Source organism: Cetorhinus maximus, chromosome 28 (genome assembly GCF_964194155.1).
Source record: "Cetorhinus maximus chromosome 28, sCetMax3.hap1.1, whole genome shotgun sequence".
Taxonomy (NCBI): Eukaryota; Metazoa; Chordata; class Chondrichthyes; order Lamniformes; family Cetorhinidae; genus Cetorhinus; species Cetorhinus maximus.
This window is the reverse complement of record NC_135906.1, coordinates 6925621-6950006: the sequence shown is the minus strand read 5'-3', so window position 1 is coordinate 6950006 and position 24386 is coordinate 6925621. Positions and strand designations below refer to the sequence as shown.

Sequence of the window (24386 nt, the reverse complement as noted above, 5' to 3'; positions counted from 1 at the left end):
AGGAGCCGGATGCCTCCAGGAGAGTGCGATTTTCAAAAACGGGCAGGGTGGGGAGGGAATAGGAAATCTGCAAGCCGCCACTTAACAGGCTTTTAAAGTTCCTTAAGGAAGTAGTTAAAGCACCTGTCCACTTCAGAATTGAATTTTCAAATTTTATTTTGGTAGATGCAAACAGCACGTTATTGCACAGCTGATGGGTTCACTGGAGACCAATAAATATGAATCTGTCTTTGCTTTTTACCTGTTTTTTCCAGGACCTAGTTATGCAGGTGCAAGTACTGGACCTTCATTATTCTTCCATAGCCCCACCATCAATGCTGAGCTCATTTACTGGCCATTTGGGTGATTTGAATTTAAAAATAGCATTGCACATTGTGTTGGGACCCGCAATTCATCTGGGTGTTGGGTTCCCAATGTTAATAGTTAGTTGATCATGTTGTTACAAATACACACATGGAGGTCATTGTTTGAGTCAAGACTAAGAGCACATATACATAGAGTCAGCTGGGACACTGAGTTAGTGTAAAGTAAAAGTAAAATACTGCAGATGCTGGCAATCTGAAACAAAAACAGAAAATGCTGGAAAAACTCAGCAGGTCTGACAGCATCTGTGAAAAGGGAAACAGGGTTGACAGCATCTGTGGAGAGAGAAACAGAATTGATGTTTCGAGTCCATATGACCTTTCTTCAGAGCTACAAAGAAGTAGAAATGTGATGAAATTTATTGTCACTCTGTTTGTCCTTTTGTTCATGGCATCTTTGTCAATCGCTCCTTTGCCCCCACCTATCAATGGCCTTCTATCCAGCTTCACCTGCTCCACTCCCCTTAAACACTGAGTTAGTAGTTAGGAGGCAGAGATCTGTAATGCTGCATCCTATGAATAAACCTACTAACAAAGAAAAGATCTGTGTCCTTTTTTGTACTTCACCTTCTGGCTTGGATCCATTTAACACCCAACCCCACGTTGAAAATGTGACCTCGGACCCTCACTATTTATAACCTTTACTAAACAATCTATTACAGCTAACAGAGCCCTGACACCATGATTGGTTACAGCACAACTACAGCTGCAACTGGTTCTCTTTTTTATGTATGTTTCATAACGACAAATTCCACAGTAGCCTTCTGTCACTTACTTTCAGTTATTTTTTCATTATTCCTAAACCAACTTGCCAACATTAAGCATACGATTTATTTTAGTTTCACAAACATAGCTATAAACATCTTCCATTATAATCCAATCTATCCTATTAGCCACTCTAGCTGAAGCTCATTTTGTGCTTAATATAGGACAAGGTTCTGTTATTTCTTTATCTCATTAGCTTGTTCCTGTTTGCTGACCACAATATTTATTTAAACAACTATAGTTAATGAAATTTCTGCACTGAGGCTCCTGTCTGTCTATCTCAGGCTTGTTTCTCTTTTCCACAATGTAAAGGATATCAGCCATTTTCTGTCAATGTATTTAGCCATTTTATGATAATATATGTCTAAAACTAATAGTACACCCTTAACAGAGTGGGAGCACATACAATCAAATAGTGTTCACACTTAATGAAATGGGAATACACACTCAGTGGAATGGGAGTACACACTCAATGGAATGGGCGTACATACTCAATGGAATGGGAGTAGACACTCAATGAAATTGGAGTACACACTCAGTAGAATGGGATTATGAACTCAATGGAATGGGAGTACACATTCAGTGGGATGGGACACTCAAAGGAAATTTACTGAAAGATTGTGGATTCAAGACCTGGTTATTCAAATATAGAATTCTGTGAAAAAGTAAGTGCAGGTAAACTAAGCTACAAAAAAAGTCCAATAGCATTTTCAGTAACCAATTATAGGAGGGACATTAAAGTCATTGGGAGCAGAAGCAAATTCAGTAGAATCACCAGTGGTGAAGAGAATGGATACAACTGCTATCATCAAAAAGCAGAAGTGTGAAATTATTTGGCATTCATCTGACATTATCTAGAGCTGTGACTTATCAAAGAAAAACTATATATGACGGAAGAGAAACTATGAGAAAAAATTACTTTTCCCTAGTTGCCTCTGAAGACAACAAGTCCTTGCAGCTGAGAGCATGGAGCTGGACAACCATTATGAAAATCTTGAAAATCATCGTGATCGAGCAAGAAGATACAGAGGAAAACAGGAAAATTTGAAGTCAGGTACACTTTAGCGATCTCATCATTATTGTCCAGGTTATTCAGATTTTGTGAATTAACTAGAATTCATTAACCTTCAGATTAATTAACAACAGTGAGAAAAGGTTTGGAGTCTTTTGAACAAGATGAGTTCGTCTAATCCTTTCAGTGTTGCACTTCTGTTACACTTTACAGAACAAGGTCCCCAATTAGCAGAGTCCGGCCGAGGAAAACGTCCATCTCTGGTCATCTACATTCTCCTGGGTCTCTCCATCTTGCTGTCTGTGGTGATTCTAAGCACTGCAGTTATACTATGTAAGTTATGTGATTTTTCTTGAACTATGGAACATTTGCTGCAAATTCTGCAATGACAGTTAACAAAGTTAATTCAAAGATAAGGATGAATGAACATGTATTAATAATACAGCAGTGAAATGAGGCTGGGTCATGCGAGTGATGATGGTGAAAGGGGACGTGGAAGTTGGACTCTACTCAAAGTGCGTCTGTTTCACCCATTGCCGTGCCACCCTTCACCCCCCACCCCCACCTCAGTCAATAACCCACAAGCTGCCTAGTCGCCTGATGGCCATGTTTACCCAAACAAGGGTACAGGTGGAGCAATTTTTTGTGCAGCCCTCACGGGCTCCAAAACCCAGAGGACATCATCTAAAAACATCTCAACAGTGAGAGCAGGTATCTCAGCAGGCCATGTCTACATTTTCTAAGGCCACACGGACTGCACCAATTAAACGTAATCAGAAAAGGAAGAGTAAGGTTTTCTAGTCACATCAGGGTCTATGTGGGTGTATGAGAAAATGTTAAATTTCTATTCTATAGTTAGATCACATAAAAAATATTCTGTTGCACCAATTTTGTGTCTTGTCCATTCTTGTGTGCTGGGGTGCAAGTCTCTTTTTAACATGTTTGATGATGAAAGGGGAGACATTAATTAATGGGGCTCAATGGGCAGATGCTCAAGGGATGATTAGTTGTTGGTAGCACTGCTTTGTGTCAATGGTATTGGTGGAGTGGAAGTTGCTGGGTATAGTTACAATTGTAAATGCTTGTGACTTGGGTCGACTGTTACACCCCAACCGAACCTTGCACTAATAAGTACATACCTGACATTCCACCAGCAGGTAAGCAAGCAGCTTTTAATACTGAATATTTGTTGCCATGTTTCTGTGAAATGGAGTGACCCCCTTAATTGCTGTTGTGTTCTCATATTACTTTCACTAGCAAGTTTCATGATGACCTAATCTTAAAGTTAGAAGTCTTAAATATTGCTATAATTGAAGGGTTTGTGCACACACAGCCTAACACTCTACAGTGAAATGTGCAAATTGTTGGGTTGGAACTGGCTTTCCAAGCTGCTGGCAATTTCCCCAGTTTTTACCAACCCCCTCAAACACATGTGCTCCTCCATGTTAAAAATAACCCAGGTAAATCATTAGGTGGTAAGGTGAACCTATCTGAAATTAACAGGCAGGATGGTTACCAATCCCATATCATGAGTATAAACTCATTAATCTAACAGGGAATTGGACTGACACTCAGAGGAGGTGATATCCATGTTTCTAATGTCTATGACAGCAATGGGACCAGAATAGTGCAGTCCTGTTTCTCTTGCAGTATTTCCAAGTATTGTGGCTTGTCGCAATTTGACTGTCCTATCTGTAGCTGATTTTGAGAAGGTAGAAGGTGTCATTGATGGCAACCAGGTCACCATGTGGGGACCACCTTTCTCTCCTTACCTGGCGCCCTCCAGAGACATGCTCCATAATGGAGCTTGTATGGTTGAGCAGAACATAGGGTGTTGTGACATCCTGTCTTGTTCTGATCCACTGCTCATTTGGAGAACCAGTGCAAACACGATGGGCTGAATGGCCTCCTTCTGTGCAGTTAAAATTCTGAAAATAAGTTCTGCATGTTCCTCCAGGTGAACAATTTACACCAAAGGATAAATGTGAGAATGCTTGTCTTTACAATGAAAACCCGCTTGAAATACAGAGTCGGGCCAATAAGGACAGATGGGATTTAAGCAAAGACAAGTGAGGAAGTGCATTTTCTGAAAATAAAATTGGACTGTACAACAACAACTTGCATTGACATCACAGTTTTAATGTATTGAAACATCTCAGGGCACTTTTGCAGGAGCTGAAAATTTGAGCCACATCAATATGTATTAGGGCACAGGACAAAATGCTTGGTCAAAAAGGAAAGTTTAAAGTAGTGTCTTAAAGGACGAAAGACAGATCGGGAGACAAAGGAATTCAGGAAGGAAATTCTACAGCTAGGGCCTTGACATCTGAAAGTAGTGCAGCCAATAGCGAGTGATTAAAATCAAGGGTGCTCAATGGATCAGAATTGGAGGAGTGCCGTGGGGCTGGAGGAGGTTCAGAGGTAAAGAGAATATAGGCTCAATTAAAAGACCAAAGAAACGAAAGAAGGTCCTTTGACTCATAGGACTTTTTGGATGGAGGGATTTCCTAAAAAGTCAATGGGGAATGCATCCTGGTTGATACTGGCTGCTGCACAACCATTTAATGCTCCAAGGAGTGTTAATTACCTGGAAACGTGACTTCTGCCCCTCATTTGGGAGGAAGTTCCGCCTCAGAGAGCTGTTGGCCAATCTCAGTAATCCAGTAGCACTAATATCGCAGTGGCCAGGACTAGGACTACAAGCAGCATCTAGATGCAAAGTCCCGGAGCTCTATCTATCTAAATGCATATTCATCACACGCTAACCTGTCTATGCCAACTTCACGTCTTTTACATTTCTACTTCAATGTGCATAAAACCCCTTGTTTTGAGTCTTTAATCCTGCTCAGATCCAGTTGTGAATGATGGTAGGCAATTAAACAACTAACTGGAAAGGAAGGCTCCACAAGTATCCATCCCCATTCTCACTCTCAGGGGAGCCCAGCGCTTCAATGCAAATGACAAGGCTGAAGAATTTGCAACCATCTCCAGTGGATATTCCATCTCGGCATCCTCCTGAGGTCCCCAGCACCACAGGTGCTAATTTTCAGCCAAATCAATTATTTCCACATGATACAAAGGAACAGCCAAAGATACTAGATACTGCAAAGATTACAGGCCCTGACAATATTCTGGCAGTCGCACTTCAGACTTGTGCTCCAGAACTAGCCACACCCCTAGCCAAGCTGATCCATAGAGCTACAACACTGGCATATATCCAGCAATGTGGAAAGTTGCCCAGGTATGTCCAGTTCACAAAAGGGACAAATCCAAGCCAGCCATTTACCGTCCCATCAGTCTACCCTCGATCATCAGCAGAGTGATGGAAGGTGTCATCGACAGTGCTATTAAATAGCAGTTACACACCAATAATCTGCTCACTGATGCCCAGTTTGGGTTCTTCCAGTGCCTCTCAGCTCCAGACCTCATTACAGCCTTGATCCAAACATGGACAAAAGAGCTGAACTCAAGAGTTGAGTTGAGAGTGATTGCCCTTGGCATTAAGGGAGCATTTGACTGACTGTGCCATTAAAGATCACCAGCAATACTGAGGCCAATGGGAATAGGGGAAAAAGCTACCCACTGCTGGAGTAATTGTTAGAATTAAGGAAGGTGCTTGTGGTTCTTCAAGGTCAATCATCTCAGCTCCAGAACATCGCTGCAGGAGTTCCTCAGGGCAGTATCCTAGGCCCAACCATCTTCAGCTGCTTCACCAATGACCTTTCCTTTATCATAAGGTCAGAAGTGGGGATGTTCACTGATGATTGCACAATGTTCAGCACCATTCGCGACTCCTCAGATACTGAAGCAGTTCATGTCCACATGCACCAAGACCTAGACAATATTCAGGCTTTGGCTGATAAGTAGCCAGTAATATTCATGCCACATGAGCGCCAGGCAATCACCATCTCCAGCAAGAGAGAATCTAACCATCGCCCCTTGATGTTCAATGGCATTACCATCGCTGAATCCCCCACTATCACCATCCTGGATGTTAGCATTGACTAGAAACTGATATGGACTAACCATATAAATACTGTAGCTACAACAGCAGGTCAGAGGCTAGGAATTCTAGGGCGAATATCCCACCCACTGACTCCCCAAAGTCTGCCCACTATCTACAATGAATAAGTCAGGAGTGTGATGGAATGCCCTTCACTTTCCTGGATAAGTGCAACAACACTCAAGAAGCTCGACACCATCCAGGACAAAGCACTCCTTGATTGGCACCCCATCCACAAACATTCACTCCCTGCACCACTGATGAACAGCAGTGTGTACCACCCACAAGTTGCATTGCAGCAACTCACCAGGGCGCCTTAGGCAGCACCTTTCAAATGCATGATCACTACCATCTAGAAGGACAAGGGCAGCAAAAACATGGGAACACCACCACCTGGAAGATCCCCTCCAAGCCACTCACCATCCTGACTTGGAAATATATCGCAGTTACTTCAGTGTCACTGGGTCCAAATCCTGGAACTCCCTCGCTAACAGCACTGTGGGTGTACCTACACCACATGGACTGCAGCTGTTCATGAAGGCACCTTACTACCACCTTCTCAAGGGCAATTAGGGATGAGCAATATATGCTGGCCTAGCCAGCAACGCCCACATCCCGTAAATGAATTTTAAAAAAGGCAATGACCATCTTCAACAAGAGAGGATCTAACCATCTCCCCTTGACATTCAAAGGCATTACCATCGTTGAATCCCCCACTATCAACATCCTGGGGGGTTACCATTGACCAGAAACTGAACTGGACTAGCCATATAAATACTATGGCTACAAGAGCAGGTCAGAGGCTAGGAATCCTGCGATGAGTAACTCACCTCCTGACTCCCCAAAGACTCAGGACTCAGTCCTAAATCAGTTGCTGGAGCTGCAGTGACAATCAAGAGCATATCAGGAAGGGGTGTCAATTGCATTCCTCAGATTGCAATGTACAATGGATGAGTCCATCTGCCTTCAGCCTGAGGCAATAGCACCGACATGTAAATGCACCAAGGACAACCCTGACAGGTTGGTGGCTGTTATGGAGACCTTGGTCCAGGACATCAGTCCTGCACTGCTGCAGGAGCAGAGGTCCATCACTGTAGCCTTTCGTGGCATCCATCAGTGGCTATGTAAGAGTGGGGGGGTGGTGGGGCATCTAGGCCTCACTCCAGCTGCTGCTTCTCTTCAAGAAGTCAGTCAGGGTCCCTCAGGCACCCATAACGAGGAGGACAGCAGCTGGACACCCCAGAGCCATCCAGCCAGGTGACTCTGGGGTTCTCTAGCTGATCCAAATCCCCTCTTCCTACGACCCCATTACCTCCAACTCCAGAGGCCAAAGAGGGTGCACGTACCCCACATCAGGACACCAAAAGCAGGCTGGGGCCCTCCAAGTCTCAACTCTCCAGAGGGCGCCTACCAAGGTTGTCACACATAATAGGGTGCAACAGCCAACAGGCTGCCTTCACCTCTGCTGTGGATGTTGGAGAAGCACCAAGATAGGTTTAGGAAAGTTAAAAAGATTTAGAAGCAGAGCAGTGGCAAGGCTGTTCACAACGTGTCCTGCATTTCACATCCCCTTTTATGTATGCCTCCTTTTTATGATGAGTTGTGTTGCCGTCAATCAGGTGTGAAAGCATGTTCCCTCCCCCCACTTATCACACATGTTGCTATCATGGGCCTTTGGCCTATGTAATGTGCTTTCATATCACCACAGTGTGTGCCCCTTGTGCACATCATTCTCAACATCAGTGATATCACAATCTTAATGCTAAGTGTGCTTGTGGAACGAACCTTGTCCACATGCTTTGCAGGGTCATGTCACCTTTATTCTTGGCTTTGTAAGATTGAGGCAGAGGTGTTCTCCTAACTCATCTGCATTCTTGAAAGGTGAAGGTGCAATGTCTAAGGAAACATGTGCTCATGCATGGAGAAGGGTCATATATTATGCAAATCCACGTGCTCGCTGTCTCTCAACAGGCTTTCATGCTATGAGTCCATACTTAAGAGTTCGTGTGTGGTCAGCCAACTACTTTTGCAACTTTCAGAGTGTACATCTACTAAGCTCACCAATCAGTGGGGCACCTTGCCACCTGAAGGTGACACAGCTCAAGCCCTCTCAGCGAGGTTATAGCCCTGGCATTCAAATTTCCAACCTTGAGCATCTCTCACCCTGCGGTTGTGTGCCTTGTGGCAATAAGGGTCTCGTCACAAACTAGGGATGCAGAGCTGTGCATCCCCTTACCTGAGCACTTGTCAAGGTCACTGATCCTAATTTCAAATAGTATTTTCTGGTGGGTAATAGAGGCTTTCAGCATGCTCTGGAAGCGCACATGGTTGATTTAGACAATGTGGAGGGGAGCAATGGGATAGGAACGAGGATGTACTAAAGGTGAAGCGTGCTTTTTATTAGCAATGATGCATTCCCTTGAGGCCTTCATGATAGGTGTGCATTGTGGACTTGGCAAAGGCCATGGCTGGCCATGAGGGCACAATATCAGCATTAAAGAGGAGCCACTTTAATGTCTGGCAGGCAAGTGTTTTATGTTGTCATGCTCAGGTGGTCTGCATCCATATTAAGCTGAGGATAAATGTAGCCCAGGATCCTTAACTGAAAGCGCAAGATGTCAGTGTGACTTGGAGACGACTGAGTCATTTCTAAGTGGATTCACAGCAGCGGAATGCCTTGTTCCAAGTGTGAATGATCTGATTCACCATCGATGTTACACAGTGTATTCTGTTGATTGAGATAGATCTCCTTGAGGAACCTTGTCATATTGAGGGCATACAGCTACAAGACCACAGAGGATCGTGCAACAGCTCCTGCCTCTTGTAAGGTGCTGTTGCGACTGGGGTGCTGGAGAGACGCTTGAAGAGGCAGCACCTTCTGCCATCTAATGCCGGGACAGGGCGTTAGCACCTCATTTCAGCAAGGAAACATGTTGCCAAGGGTTCATTATCCTTCAAAGGATCAGGACAATCTGAGCTTGATATGCAACTATTCATTCTCATGTTGAAGTGCATGTGCAAAATGAGAGGAGTTGCAATCCTGGTGCTCATGCTGGCTCATGATGGAGGGCTCTAGTCCAAGAGGGTGCTCACTGCAACTAGTCATCCACCTGGGCCTCACGTGCATGCCTGCCTCGTCTGGCCTGTGCTATGGCCTCTTTCCCTGCAGCCTCGGCTTCCTCAAACTCATCACCCTCATCCCCATAGCGTTCCTCCTCGTTAGAGGAGACATGCAGCTCCTCCATCTCGTCATCTGGAAAATCCTCCCCGCTTTGCGGCACCAGGTTGTACAGTGCGCAGCAAACCATGAACCGTGAGACCCTCTAGGGGCTGTTCTGGAGTGCTCCACCAGATCTGTGCAGACATTGGAATTGCATCTTTAGGATCCCTATGGTGTGCTCCACCAATGCTTGGCTAGTGACATGAACCTTGTCGAGTCTGAGGCTGCCGAGAGGGCATTATCAGTCACTTCCTTTGTCATTGAGGAGCCAGCCCTGGATCCTACGTGGTCCCTTGAAGATATCAGAGATCTGTGATCTACTCGAAATGCATGAGCTATAGATGCTTCCTGGGTATCGGGTGCAAACCTGCACGATCAGTTTCTTGTGGTCACACACCATCTGTACATAGAGTGAGTGGTCCTTTCTGGTTTATGTATTGCAGTGCCTGTTGCCAGGGAACTTTCGTAGCCACATAAGAGCAGTTATGGCACCCTGCACCTGTGGGAATCTAGCAATCTCAGCAAACACCAGTGTTTTGGTGTGCTGGATAGCTTGATTTCTGTCGAAGTTGACGTAATTGTGGGCCTTGGCAAAAAGGGGGTCTTTGACCTCATGAATCCGTTTGTGCGTGGGGGTTTAAGAGATCCCGCAGAGGTCCCCAGTGGAGCCCCGGAAGGAGCCACTGGCGTAGAAGTTCAGAGCAACTGTTACTTTCAGAACCATTGGCAATTGATGCCCTCCAAGTCCCCATCTGCCAAATCCTGGAGAACGTGGCAAATGTGAGTCACCAGATCCTTGAACATGCGAAGCCGTTGGCGACACCGGTTTTCACTCATCTGCAGGTGATATGCGAGTTCTGCAGATCCTGGGTCTTGTGAGCTGCCTATGCATGACGTGTCTGTGAGCCTCATCCCCTGCATCTGGAGGAGGCCCTGCTGGCCCTTGGTCTTCAGAGTATTGCTCCTCCCTTTGACGATTCAGGTGCCTCCATTGTAATCTTCTCCTTCTTCTCTCCTGCCTGTAAGCAATAATGCGGGCTGCATTAAATCTAGCCTCCACCTCCTTGATGGTCTCTTCTCTGCAGTATCAATGAGAAACGGACAAGTGTCAGCATTATTCTCTAAAGGTCCTCTTTTTGTCAATGACTCGTCAGTGAATGTGGGTGCAATGTCTTTGTTCCTGTGTTGGAGAGCACTTGCTCCTGAAATTATGGCCAGTTCAGGATACATATCAAGGTCCTCCCCATCCAACATGAATGACTGCTACAACATTGCTTTAGCCAGGTGCTTGGATGTGCTGTTTTCAGCTCAGGCATTGGGAGCCTCATTCGCTGCACTCTAATACTCCAGTCTTAGTCTTTTTTTACAGTCTTTTTCATTCATGGGATGTAGGTGTCACTGGCTAAGCCAGCATTTATTACCCATCCCCGATTACCCTTGAGAAGATGGTGAGCCACCTTCTTGAACCGCTACAGTTCATGTGGAGTAGGTACACCCACAGTGCAGGGAATGAAATTATTTGAGGGGGGCTTGAGGCTTCTCTTCAGTGAATGTCCAGCATCAACTTTCTAAAAGGCTTCCGGAGCTTGTCCATTTGCCCAATTGCTGTGGAGTTTGTTATTACATCTCAAGTGTGGGCGTGCGCCCAACCCAAAGAGACGTGAAATAGCGCAAGAATACTTTGGGCGACTGTCCAGACGTCATCCCACACGTGACCAATCTTCAAGTTGGCCTGTCAGAGTGTGCACGCCAACAATTAAAAGGTCACTTAAGGCCATTAAAAAGGCAATTGATCCCAATTTTACATGCCCGTTCAATTTCTTGCTCGTTGCACGGGCAAAATGGGCAGGTGGGCAGCCCACTTTTAACAAAATCTCATTCAAGGGCAGGATGAAAAAAAGGGTCTGCAGCATTGCCATTGTGAGTAGTGAGGGGTTTAGGGGATAGTTTGCTGCTGGTTGCTTATTTGAACTTGACAGCTTCATCTCTGCTCTGAGCTTCAGTCTTAATATTTATGCTCTGAAGAAGGGTCATACAGACTCAAAACCTTAACTCTGTTTCTCTCTCCACAGATGCTGCCAGACCTGCTGAGTTTTTCCAGCATTTTCTGTTTTGATTTCAGATTCCCAGCAACCGCAGTATTTTGCTTTTATCTTAGCATTTCTGGGCTTCATTTCAGGACTCATTGGTGGACCCTTCTAAGCACCAGACAGCCTTCTGTTACCCTTGTAATGGGGATTGTGCTCTCTGCTGATGGCAACTCCTCAGAGGGGCAGAAGGGACAGGAAGCAGGGTGTCCCTACACAGCTTCCAGGGGAGTGACCTGTGGGAGAAGAGGTGCAGGCACAATGGGCACAGGGCCAGCAGGTAGTCCAAGGCAGAGGGGCCACAGAAGACGCCACTATCCTGCTGCCAGGGTTTACACGCGGCGATGCAGCTACCCCAACGTGTCTGAGATGCAATGCCAAAGGAGGCTCTGCCTCTCCAAGAAGGGTGACCTCCATTTGTTAGATGTTTGGGCCGGAGATCACCTCCAACTGTGTGGGCAGGCACCCCATGCCAGTGGCTCTGAAGGTCACAGTGGCCCTCAACATCTATGTCTCCTGCTCTTTCCAGGGGTCAGTGGGGGATCTTTGTGGAGTTTCCCAATCAGCTGTGCACAGTTGCGTCAAGCTGATCCTCTGTTCAGGTAGGTAATGACATTTATTCATTTCCATAGGGATGAGGCCAGCCAGGCTGAGCAAGCCAGAGGGTTTGCAACGATTGCTGGGTTCCCCCGCACCCACAGTGCAATTGACTGCACACATGTGGCCATCAAGATGCCAGCAGGTCAACCAGATGCTTTTGTCAACAGGGAGGGCTTTCACTCGAACGTCCAGATACTTTGTGACCACAAGACGCAGATTCTGCAAGTCTGTGCAAGATAACCTGGCAGCCCCCATGATGTTTGTGCCAAGGCTGTTCACTGCTCCAGCTCAACAGCATGGATGGCTGCTGGGTGACAACGGCTATCTGTTGAAAATGTGGCTTATGACGCCTTCCGCCATGTAAGAACAGAGGCAGAGCAGTGTTATAATAGGAGTGATGCCTCCAAAAGGATGGTGATAGAGAGTACCATACATCTTCTGAAGATGTGCTTCTGATGTTTGGACTGTTCAGGGGGAGCACTACAGTACCTTCCAGAGCGGATGTCACTGTGGAGAGCATAGCATGCAACAGCTATCAATCTGGCTCTGGTATGGTGGACCCACTGGAGGAAGAGGATCTTGAGGCAGCTCCATAGGCCACAGATGAAGATTCCAGTGGTGAGTCAGAAGAGGAACCCAGTGAGGTTGTGGAGGCAGACCAGTGGATCCTTCAGGGAGGCAGGGGCACCTCGACCCATTGCTCCTTCAGCTAGGCTACCAACAATATGCTTCCACCTTATGCCAAGGGTGCTGCCTCCATTCAGCATGTTTGAAATGACCCTTTCCTTTGAACCCAAATTCCACTCAGTGCCTGTGCAATAAAGTTTAGATCCACTCATGTCCAGCATGAGATATTGGCATGCCCTGCACCTACAAACCAAGAGAAACATACTCAGGCCATCAAGACAAGAGCAACATTTATATCATGTTGGCACGCACATCAAATGAACATAATATATGGTGTTAATGGTCACACCAGTAACCATATTAACAAAACATGGCAGAACAGAAGATTACCCATGAACAGTCCCTCGTGCTCACTGTGCCTTAAGCTTACATTTGCAAGTGCTGCATCTTGTTGCCCCACCCCTCCCCTTTGCTGGCACTGGCATTGGAGACAGCCTGCTGACTCTGCTGTCCTGTTGGCCTTGATGACCATGGTGATCGCCCTCTGGCCAGTGGAGCCTGTGCTGGCCCTGCCTGGGAGGGATCGGCCAGTGCTATGGCTGGCATCGCCCCAGTAACCATATCATCAGATGCCAAGGTCACTGGCAGAGGGGTGGAGAAGCTGCTGCTGTCATCCAGAGTGCCCTGAGACAAGCTGCAGAGACGACCAGCAGTTCATGTGCCAATGTGAGGTTGCTCACCATTGATGAACGGGCACCTAGCTGGGATACTGGATGCCTCATCCACTCCCCACACTGGCACTGACCACCTGAGGTCATTGCCTGTGTAAGGACTTGTAGGTCTGAGCACAACCCCAGGAACCCCCGATTCTCTCCTGGAGTTGCCTCCACGAGAGTTGCCACTCTCTCAATGGAGAAGGCGGTGCACTCGACGGTGTGGGTCAACAGTGCTTATGCTCCACGTGGACTCCTCCACAAAAAAGCCCATGGCATGCATATCCTCATGGATCTCCACCAGTTCCTCCCCCAAATCCTGCTGGACATCCAGCATCTGCCACCTAATGGATGACTCCTGAGGCTCATCATCTGCCTTTAAGTCAACATTGTCTTGGTCTCCAGCAATCCTATGATTGACAGCGCCCTGGGCACAGTCTGCCTCCACCTGCTCCTCAAGTGAGTGGGTAGTGCCTTCACCGCTATGCAAAGACATTCTAATTGACGATCTAATGCCCATCAAAGGTGCTGGTATCTGCGCTGGTGCTCGGTGCAGAGAGGGAGTGTGACGCAGGTGCATCTAAAGCCCAGTGGTCCTCTGGGTCAAGAGTGGCTCTTTGGTGTCCTGCGTTTGTGGGCGAGCTGGCAATTCTAGGGTAGAACAACAACACGTCATTAGTTTAAGTTATCACACGATAACTGCATGCTGGCATCCTGGTGAGACACCAGAGATCTGCATCATGGTGCCATTGTTTTTCAACGATCAATGGGGACTCCATGTTTGAGGCTCCCATTAGTGAGACTACAAAAGAATGTTTGCACAATTTGACACTCACCTCTGTGCACTGCACTCTTACCTGTCAGAGACACCTGCCTCTCCACAACTAGCTGACCGAGGTGGGTGGCGGCATCCAGCTCCAAGGCATCTATCTCATACCTCATCAGAATGAGAAGGTTCGGGGGGCCTCCGTCTTAGTTCTTTCACTGGTGTTATGGCTTCCCTTTTCCTGAAATAACAGAGGAGCATTGTGTGGTAACCTGATGGGTAATATACCTTTAAGAAGAATGTTATAATGGAAGATCACATGATCTTAGTATTCAATGGCAGAGTAGCATGAGGTACCTCTGTCGTTAGTTGTCTGTAGTTAGTAGTAGTATAGAGATAGATTTTGAAGTATTAGCACATGTTTAATTGCTGCTGAGTACCTTTGTAAATAAACAGAGTTTCTACCTATGAAGTGTTTGCTACTCAACTCTTATCATTAGTACCAAATTGGTCACCCCTTAAAACAAGCGTGTGGACAAGGTCCAACAAACTGGTGACGAGGATTAAACAAGTTAAACATAAGCAAGCGATAAAAACAAAAATCAGCACTGTACCTTACACAGCAATTGTAAGTAGAAGTTCCATTCAAATAGTCAAAGTAATTCCCTCACAGCATGCCGCAATTCAGAATAATTGATCCTTTCGATCCAGCAACAGATGATTGGTCCCACAACATTGAGTGTGTCTCATTCTTTTTCCAAGCAAATTAGATTACAGGGGAAGAGAAAACTCCTCTTAAGTACATTTAGGAATAAGACTTGTGGTTTGATTTGAAGTTTGATGATCCCAGACGTGAGAAATTTTGATGAATTAGTGGACCTGGTGAAGGGCCATTACCAACCAAAGCCTTCAGTAATGATGCAAAGGTTCAAGTTTAATTCAAGACTTAGAGCCCCAGGAGAGACAGTTGCAAGCTACATGGCAAGTTTGAAGCAATTAATGGAGCTTTGAGAGTTTGGTACATCCTTAAACGACATGCTTAGAGATTGTTAAGTGTGCGGTGTGAATGAGGACATGATTCAGAAGCGACTGATGTCCGAAACAAGTTTGGATTTTAAGGTGGTGCTGGAGATTGCACTGGACAATGGAAAGTGCAGTTAGAGATTTGAAAGCCATACAGGGTGCATAAAATGGTGCCGTCCTCCGCATCGTGTGGAAGCCCCAGCCAAAAAGGGCACGAAAATGCAAGACTCTACTGAGAGGCAGGCAACAGCCTCTCCTGGCAGAAAAATGACAAGGAGTAACATCAATAGAGATGGAAATAAACAATCTTTTAATGATTGACACTTTCAAAAATTGGAAAGTTTCTATTGTCATTTTGTCATTAAAAACTGTCACATATTGAGACAGTGTAAGGAAAGAATCAGAATCTATATAATGCAGGAGGCCATTCAGCCCATTGAGTCTGCACTGGCTCACCGAAAGAGCATTCTACCTAATCCTACTCCCCTGCCTTCTGCCCGTAACTTTGCACATTCTCTCTTTTCAGATAGCAATCCAATTCCCTTTTGAATCGATCGAACCTGCCTCCACCCTTTCAGAAAGGTCGTTCCAGACTCCAACCACCCTCTGGGTGAAAAAATGTTTCAAGTTTTAAAAGTCAAGCAGACTTTTAATCAAAAGAAAGAGAACTGAGATCTACAGTGTAGAAGATCCTGAAGTAACAGATTCAGATACTTATTCATTGTATAACTTGAAGGTTGGAAGAACAGAACCAATCTGTGCAACAGTGAAAGTGAATGGTTGACCTGTTCAAATTGAAGTGGACACAGGAGCTTCCACTACAGTAATTGGGGAACATACTTCAAATATCTGAGTAATGGTGAACATCAAATAAATTTGGAAGAAACAACTGCCCAATTAAAAAACCATACATGGATGAAGACATCCAAGTCAAAGGCATAAGTAAAGTAACTGTTAATTATGGAAGCTGAGTGTTCCTGATCGAAGTCCAGCTCAAATTCTGGGAGCAGGTTATTGGTGAATAAATGTTTGATAACACTGCTGTTGATAACCTCTGTTGTTTTTCTGATGTTCAAGAATAGGCTGTTAGGATGGTGGTTGACCAAATAGGATTTGTTCTAATTTTTTTTTAAGGATACTATACTGTTGAGTAAATGCTAGTATTGTAGCTGCACTGGAACAGCTTGGCTAGCGGTACAGCAAATTCTGGAGCACAGGTCTTCAGCTCTACAGCTAATATACTTCAGTGCCTATATCTAGAGCATTCAGCTATTTCTTGATATATGGAGTGAATTGAATTAGCTAAAGACTGGCATGTGACTTGGAGACGTTGGGAGGTTGTCCATTTGGTGCTTCAGGATAAATGCTGAATGCTTCAGTCTTGCATTTGGTATTAATGTGTTGGAGTCCTCCACTGTATAGGATGGGGATGTTCCTGGAGATTATTTCTCCTGTTATTTGATTACTTAGCCATCACCAGAGTTCAATGTGGACTAACTGCAGATCTTGAACTGCATCCATTATTTGCAGTAATGCACTTCCAGGTATGTTGCTTCTGACATGCTCTTTTTGACTCCTTGCTGAAAGACAGTTAGTCATCTGGCTTAATGGTGAAAGAGAAGGGAGAGATATGCTGGGCCATGAGGTTATAGATTGTGGTGGAAAACAGATCCACTGTACCTGATGATCCACAGCACCTCATGGATGCCCAGGTTTGAGTTGCTAGATCTGTTCTTTTTCCATTTCAGGAAGCTTGGTGTGAAGGCCTGACTAGATCTCCACCAGGCCTATGTTAGGGTCACGCCAACCAATGCTGTTCTGGACAGATGCAGCACAGGATAAGGTCAAGTTTATATACCTGTGCAGCGGTTATCTGACTGACCATTAATCCTCAGGTCTTGGCAAATTATCCTGAGAATGTTAGTTCAAATCTCACCTTAGCAGTTTAAAAATTTGTATTTTGTACAAATAAATCTGGTACCAGTAAGTGACAATGAAGTTTTCAGATTGTCATAAAATCACAATTGGTTCCCCAATGTCCTTGAGAAAAGAAATTCTGCTGCCCTACCCGGTCTGGCCTAGCCTATATGTGAATGCAGTCCCACGTCAGCATGGTTAATTCTTAACTGCCTCTGTAGCAGCTGAGCAAGCATTGTTATTGCCCATCCCTAGCAGTTCAGATAGTGCCAATGGGCTTTCTCCTTAAACTGAGCCATTCCTCTGACAATGTTTTTTCCCACTATGGGGTTCAATTGAGAATTCCAGGGCATTGACCCCAGGAATGGGAACAATGAGATATCTCCAAGTCAGGTTGGTTTGATGAAACGATTGTAGGTGGATGGGCCTTGAATGCTCCCAGAGGGGAACTACTGTAGCAATGTTCTGGGACTCAGTTTCATGAATCACTGAAATAAGTGGATAGTGGGAAAGCATTTTTTGATCACTTGAAATTTCCCAAGAGCCAAATCAAACGTTTGTGCAGATGTACTTCATGCAAAACATTTAATATATCATTCATCTGACCTCCTTTAGCATTGCTCATGATAAGTTAGAACACACTGTGTATAGGAACACTGCAGCATTTAATGCCAAATATAGTAATCTGCTGCAAAGATAGCTCTGTTTAAATCAGGCCACAATTCAAATGCTGTCAAGAGGGAAATCCTAAGCTCGATTGGAAGTCCATTGCTCTTGGTGAAGAAAGTATAATAAATGGCAGATACTTGCCTTCAGGTCAGAAAAAAAAAGTCAGCACAAATTTGGTCTTTCTCTCTTTTGCTATTATGATTCTTTGAAATGAAATGTTCATAAGCTGAATGCAAGATCTCTATACTTTTGTATAAACATTGATAATGTGATCAGAAGAATCACTGTAGTTTCAAAGTAAATCTGGAGCAAAGGTGATAATGATCTCTTGGAGAAACAGTGCCCCATGATCTAAAGGTTTGCTCCTCTTTCAGTTACAGGAATATCAAAGGCGACAAGTAGATCACTTGCTGAACTTAGGACTGAAATTTCACAGCTGAAGGAGAGTAAGTTTAGTAACCATCAGAGACCTTTAACTTTCAAGTGTTCATATTGGAAACTATTAGAATAATGACACAGGAATCAGGTGGATCAATAATACTGTACAGCTACTTATCACTGGCTCTAGATACTAAATACCTTTGTCTCTGGTGTGATCAATAAGTGATTTCCCTCATTTCTCTGCTCCTGGATGGGCGGTCCGATGGTGCAGTGTGTAGTCTCCCTGTCTCTGATCTATAAGCTCTGTTTGAGTGCCACTCCACTACTTGATGGCCATGGTAGGTATGTTCATAACGAGGCCAAACAGGTTGATTATCAACCTGCAAATCCTTCTAATTCACCTATTGCAGGTGGTAAGAGTGTGAAAGGCTCCTGATCAGCTATGCTTGATGTGGAATGCCCCCCCCCGCCCCCCCCAAGCTATAGCTTCTGGCTTTAGGCTAGTGACCTGTTCCAGGAAAAACAAGCTATGGAAACCAATATAAGCATTTGCTTTGACTGCCTCATGCGTCTCTAGATATGGGACGGCTTCTAAGTCTAAGTTTGCTCCTGCCCCTGGAGCACTTCTAGTTCCTTGACTGATAAAAAGGAAAGGTTGGGGGGAGGGGGGAAAGACAGAGCTCCTCTGTCTGTAACACGTGCAGGCAATGCAATCACATGGATCTGAAGGGGGAAGGTGGGCATCAGCACCTCGAGTCTGAGATTTCTTTGTGAATATCTGTTTGCTGCCCATTTTTCATGGAGTGTTGTGGGGGAATAAAGATGATGCCTGGATCCCTCCAGAGGGTATAGGCAGAGTCATATGCCATGTGTTCAGTCACTTTCTTACCTGACAGGGACACATCAGATCCTTTGGATCTTTTTGGAAGCAGGCACAAGGGGCTGAGGGCTTCCTCCAGCTCTGCATGATGTTCCTCAGCCTTCTGCTGAATCTCCAGGATGAGTTGGCTAGCCAATCCAGAAGCTGATCATCTGACTCAGACTTCACTGATGCCTCTTCTCCAGTAGTCCCAAGTGCCGGGAAGCTCAGATGAACCTGCCGCCTCCTCCTGCTGCGGACACGTGTCTGTGCGGTGACCATCAAATTATGAACCCGAGCCTGCTCTAGATCTAGGTCCGACTGATGTGTGTCTCTGCACTGATGGAGGGTGTAGGAAAGTGCTGTGACAGATCTTCCAGGCTGCTTATTTCCAGCTCCTCAATGGGGGAAGGTTTCCTTTGGTTGGAGGTGAGGACATGGATGGAGCTGAGGGTGTCAGCCACTTGGCAGAACTCCCTATGAGCCAAAGTAGAGATAATGAGTGCATGTCAGCAGAGTCAAAAGCAGGAGGGAGAGCATTGAGTTGGGTTGAGGGAGGGATGATGAGGTGCATGATCCCCATGAGGGTGTTCACTGCCAACCACACCATGGCTGCAGGCAGGGTCCAATTCTCAGTCAGCACGATGGCACACTCCTCAAAGTGAGTGAGGGGCCTAATGTGGGCCACTCCACCCCCAGCCTGAGACATCTCCATGCTGTTGTGAGCCAGTTTCTGCTGCATGAAGAAAAGATGGAGAGAGAGTGAGAGCAGGATACATGGCACTGCACAGAATGTTTGTGTGGTGAGCAGAGACAGACAGGATGAGGATGCAAGTTCCAGAGGATATGAGCCTGAGAAAGATATAAGGGTTTAAGAGAGTTAGTGTTGTCCCATGAAGTGTGGATCCCTCTGTGATGGGTTTGAGGGTGAGTGTTGAGAGTGATGAGAAGAGTGACTTACCCTGGTGGAACAGATGAGACTATTCATCCTGTTGTGGCACTGGGTGGCTGTCCTCTTTTGAAGGACATTGGCACTGACCACTGCTGCTACCTCCCATGCTGAATTAGTAATGTTGCTGCCGCTGCCCATCCTGCGGCCGGCCACAGGTGGGAGGTGGTGGGAGTTTTGGGGGGGGGGGGGGGGGGGGGTGGGAGAAGGGGGTAAAGGACATCACGGCAGGCTTGAGGAAGGGCCTTTTGCCTTTCAGGTCCATGTCTTCTTTCAGCAGCCATGGGCTGGAGCACAGAGGTGTGCACACGGCTGCACCTTAAATATGGCCCCCGGCATGATGAAGCAGCGAAATGATGGTGTGATGGGCGTATGAGAGCCTGCTGCCATCGAATTGGCGTGTTTCCTGGTGGGATTGGGACGATATGGCATGAAATGCCGCCATTGCAACTGGTTGGTAAAATGTCCTTTTACTCACCCACTACTGCACTTAGTGCAAATGAGGCACGATTCTGCCCAGTCTCTGACTTGCTCTAGTAGCCACAGTATTTACATTTCTGGTCAATGGTGACCCCAGATGTTGATTAAGACACATAGAAACATACAAATTCGGAGCAGGAGTAGGCCACTCAGACCCTCAAGTCTGCTTCATCATTTAATAAAATCATGGCTGATCTGGTTGTAACCTCGACTCCACATTCCCACCTACCCCCAAAAATCTACCAGCCCCTTGCTTATCCAGCTCTGCCTTAAAAATATTCAAAGACCCTGCTTCCACTGCCTTTTGAGGAAGAGAGTTCCAAAGACTCAACCCTGAGTGAAAAAATTCCTCATTTGTCTTAAATGGGCGACCCCTTATTTTTAAAACACTGACCCCCATTTCTAGAATCTCCCACAAAAAACATCCTCTTCACATCCACCTTATCAAGACCCCTCAGGATCTTATATGTTTCAATCAAGTCACCTCTTACTCTTCTAAATTCCAGTAGCCTAGCCGGTATAACTTTTATTCATAAGGCAACCTGCCCATTCCAGGTATTATTATAAACCTTAATGAATTGCCTCCAGTGCATTTACATCCTTCCTCAAATAAGGATATCAATGCTGTACATAGTACTCCAGGTGTGTTCTCACCAATGCCCTGTATAACTGAAGCATAGGGCAGAATTTAGCCCTCGATGGGCAGGTGGGCCCCACTGGCTCGGCTGCGGGTGGGCAGTTGAACTCCGCCACCGAAATGGGCCACGCCACCATTTTAAGTGGGCGAGCCAATTAAGGCCCGCACAGTGGGCTGCCCAACAGGAAGCGCTATGTGCTTCCTGTGCAAGGGGTGGTGGGGGAGGGGGAAGGGATTACCCAACTGTCAAAGTGTGCACTTTCGCACATGTGCGTGAAAGAGTGCACTGCACCCTGAGACTAAGTGCTGTCTCAGGGAGAGTACTGAAAGGTTTGTAAACTTAAAAAATAGAAAAATAAAAAAATTATTAACATGTCCCCCTCATGTGACAATGTCACATGAGATGAGACAGGTTAATAAATATTAGATAAACTTTATTAAAGGTTTTTTAAACAGGCATGAAACCTCATCCCGCCAGCGGATGAGGTTTCATGTTTTTTCTGTTGCCCGCCGGGACTCCTGGCCTGCCTGCCATAAGGTTGGATGGAGGGGGCCTTTAATTACCTTAATTATCCTGTGTCGGCGGGCGGACAGCTGATTTCGCTGTCCACCCGCTTTCCTGAATATTTAAAATGGGGCGGGATGACTTTGGGGGTTCCTCCTGACATCATCCCGTGTCATTTTCCTGTCGGCGAGTGGGCCCCGCCCCCAAATCGCCGATGGAAAAATTCTGGCCATAACTTACCTACTTTTATATTCAATTCCCCTTGCAATAAATGCTAACACTTTATTACTCGCTGTACATTCATACTAACCTTTTGCGATTCACGCCTTCAGATATCTAGATCCCTCTGCAGCCTCTCACCATTTAGATAATGATTCTCTTTATTTTTCCTGCCAAAATGGACAATTTCACATTTTTCCACATTATACTCCATTTACCAGATCTTTGCCCACTCACTTCACCTATCCATATCCCTTTATAGACTCATTTTGTCCTCTTCACATCTTATTTTCATACCTATCTTTGTCATTAGCAAATTTAGCAACTATACCTTTGGTCCCTTCATCCAAGTCATTTACACAAATAGTAAAAAGTTGAGGCCCCAGCACTGATCCCTGTGGCACACCACTCATTACATCTTGCCAATCAGAAAAGACCCTTTTATGCCTACCCTCTGTTTCCTGTTAGCTAGCCAATCTTCTATCCATGCCAATGTTACCTACTGTGCCATGAGCTTTTATTTTTCACAATAATCTTTGACATAGCAGTTTATCAAATGCCTCTGGAAATCTAATTACAGTACATCCACCAATTCTCCTTTGTTACTTCCTCAAAGAACTCCAATAAGTTGGTTAAACATGATTTCCCTTTTATAAAACTATGTTGACTCTGCCTGATGACATTGAATTTTCCCAAGTGCCCTGCTATAGCACCTTTAACAACAGCTTCTATCATTTTCCCTATGACAGACATTAAGCTAATTGGCCTGTAGTTTCTTGTTTTTCCTCCCTCCCTTTTTGAATAAAGGAGTTACATTCACTATTTTCCAATCTTCCCTGAATCCAGGGAATTTTGGAAAATTAAAACCAATGCATCAATTATCTCACTAGCCACTTCTTTTAAGACCCTAGGATGAAGTCCATTAGGACCTGGGACTTGTCAGCTCACAGCTCCAACAATTTCCTCAGTTCCACTTCTCTGGTGATTGCAATTCCTCATCTAGACTACCTTTGACAGTCTGCTTTATCCTGTCTATATTTAGATTAAAACCCCCCATGATTATCACTGTACCTTTCTGACAAGCTCACTTATTTTCTCCTTTTCACTCTTTCCTACCTTGAGGTACTGTTAGGGACCCTGTACACCTCTTCCACAAGTCATTTCTTGCCTTTATCATTTCTCATCTCTACCCAAACCACTTCATCCTGAACTTAGGTCAGCCCCCTCTAATATGCTAATACCATCATTAATTAACAGAGCCACCCCTACACCTTTTCCTAGCTTCCAGTCTTTCCTAAATATCCCAAACCCATCAATATTCAAGTCCTAATCTGTCATCCTGCAGCCATGTCTCTAATGGCTATTAGATCATACTTATTTATTTCTATTAGCATTATCAGTTCATCAGTTTTATTTCGACTGCTTCATGCATTCAGAAACAGAACCTTTACTTTTTTCCTTTCATTGTTTTTGTAACCTCTAGCATTATTTGCTGATTTAGACTTAGATTTTTACTCTCTGTCCCTTCCTGTCATAGTCTGTTTATTGTTTCCCACATTAGTTCCTTTCACTCTTGTCTGTACTCTGATTGAACACAGCTTCCAAAATTTGATCCCTTGCCCCCCACTATTTAGTTTAAAGCCCTCTCTGCTTCTTTAGTTATCGGCTCACTAGAACACTGCTCCCAGCATGATTCAGGTGTAGACCTTCCCAACATTACCACTCCCACATTCCCCAATATTGGTGCCAGTGCCCCACAAACCAGTACCCACTTCTCCCAGACCAGTCTTTGTGCCACAGATTCATCTCACCAATTTTATGCACCCTTACTAGTTTGCATGTGGTTTAGGTAACAATCCAGAGATTATAACCTTTGAAGTTCTGCTTTTTAATTTAGTGCCAGCACCTCATACTAGCTATGAGAACCTCTTTCCTACTGCTGTGTCATTGGTACCTACATGGATCACAATGACTGAATCCTCTCCCTCCCACTACAAGTTCCTCTCTAGCACTGAGCAGATAACTTCAGTTCTGGCAATGAGCAGGCAACACAGCTATCTGGACTCTCACTCTTTGCTGCAGAGAACAGTGTCAAACCCTCACTGTACTGTCCTCTGCTACCACTATATTCCTTTTTGCTCATCCTACTTGAATAGCTTCCTGTTCCACAATGCCTTGGTCAGTCAGCTCATCCACCCTACAGCCCCCACTCATCCAAACAAACAGAGAACCTCAAACCCATTGGGCAATTGCTAAGGCTCCTGCACTCAGGGTCCACTTACCTGTCTCACTCACTCTCACACCCTCCTGTCTTTGACCACTGAGCAAATCAGAAGCCCCAATCCCCAGGAATGTAACTGCCTCCTGGTACAAAGCATCCAGCTAACTTTCCCCCTCCCTGATGTGTCAGCCTCCAGTACAATGACTCAGAGCCTGAACTGTTCAAACTGCAACGCTCCATTCCAAGCTGCACTTATTTGCAAGGCTCCACTAAAGATCCCTGAATTTATACTAAACTGAACTGCAATTACAGAAACCAGATTAAAGCAATCAGCTAATTAACTACTCAGCTCTCTCAATAAAGTGTTTTCC

At 45.3% G+C, this 24386-nt stretch overlaps 1 protein-coding gene across 2 annotated transcripts in view; it reads left to right on the top strand.

Moving 5' to 3' along the window:
* Positions 1-1595: 1595 nt before the first annotated feature.
* Positions 1596-24386, top strand: part of LOC144668991 (hepatic lectin-like) — a 58582-nt gene continuing 35791 nt past the window's right edge. Inside the window, exons 1-3 of one of the 2 annotated variants that reach the window (XM_078531528.1) lie at positions 1596-2181; positions 2353-2472; positions 18139-18210. In XM_078531528.1, coding sequence (XP_078387654.1) covers positions 2094-2181; positions 2353-2472; positions 18139-18210 — 280 coding nt within the window. In that variant the 5' untranslated portion in view covers positions 1596-2093. The remainder of the gene's footprint in view (positions 2182-2352; positions 2473-18138; positions 18211-24386) is intronic. The other variant, XM_078531529.1, reaches the window with a different exon arrangement.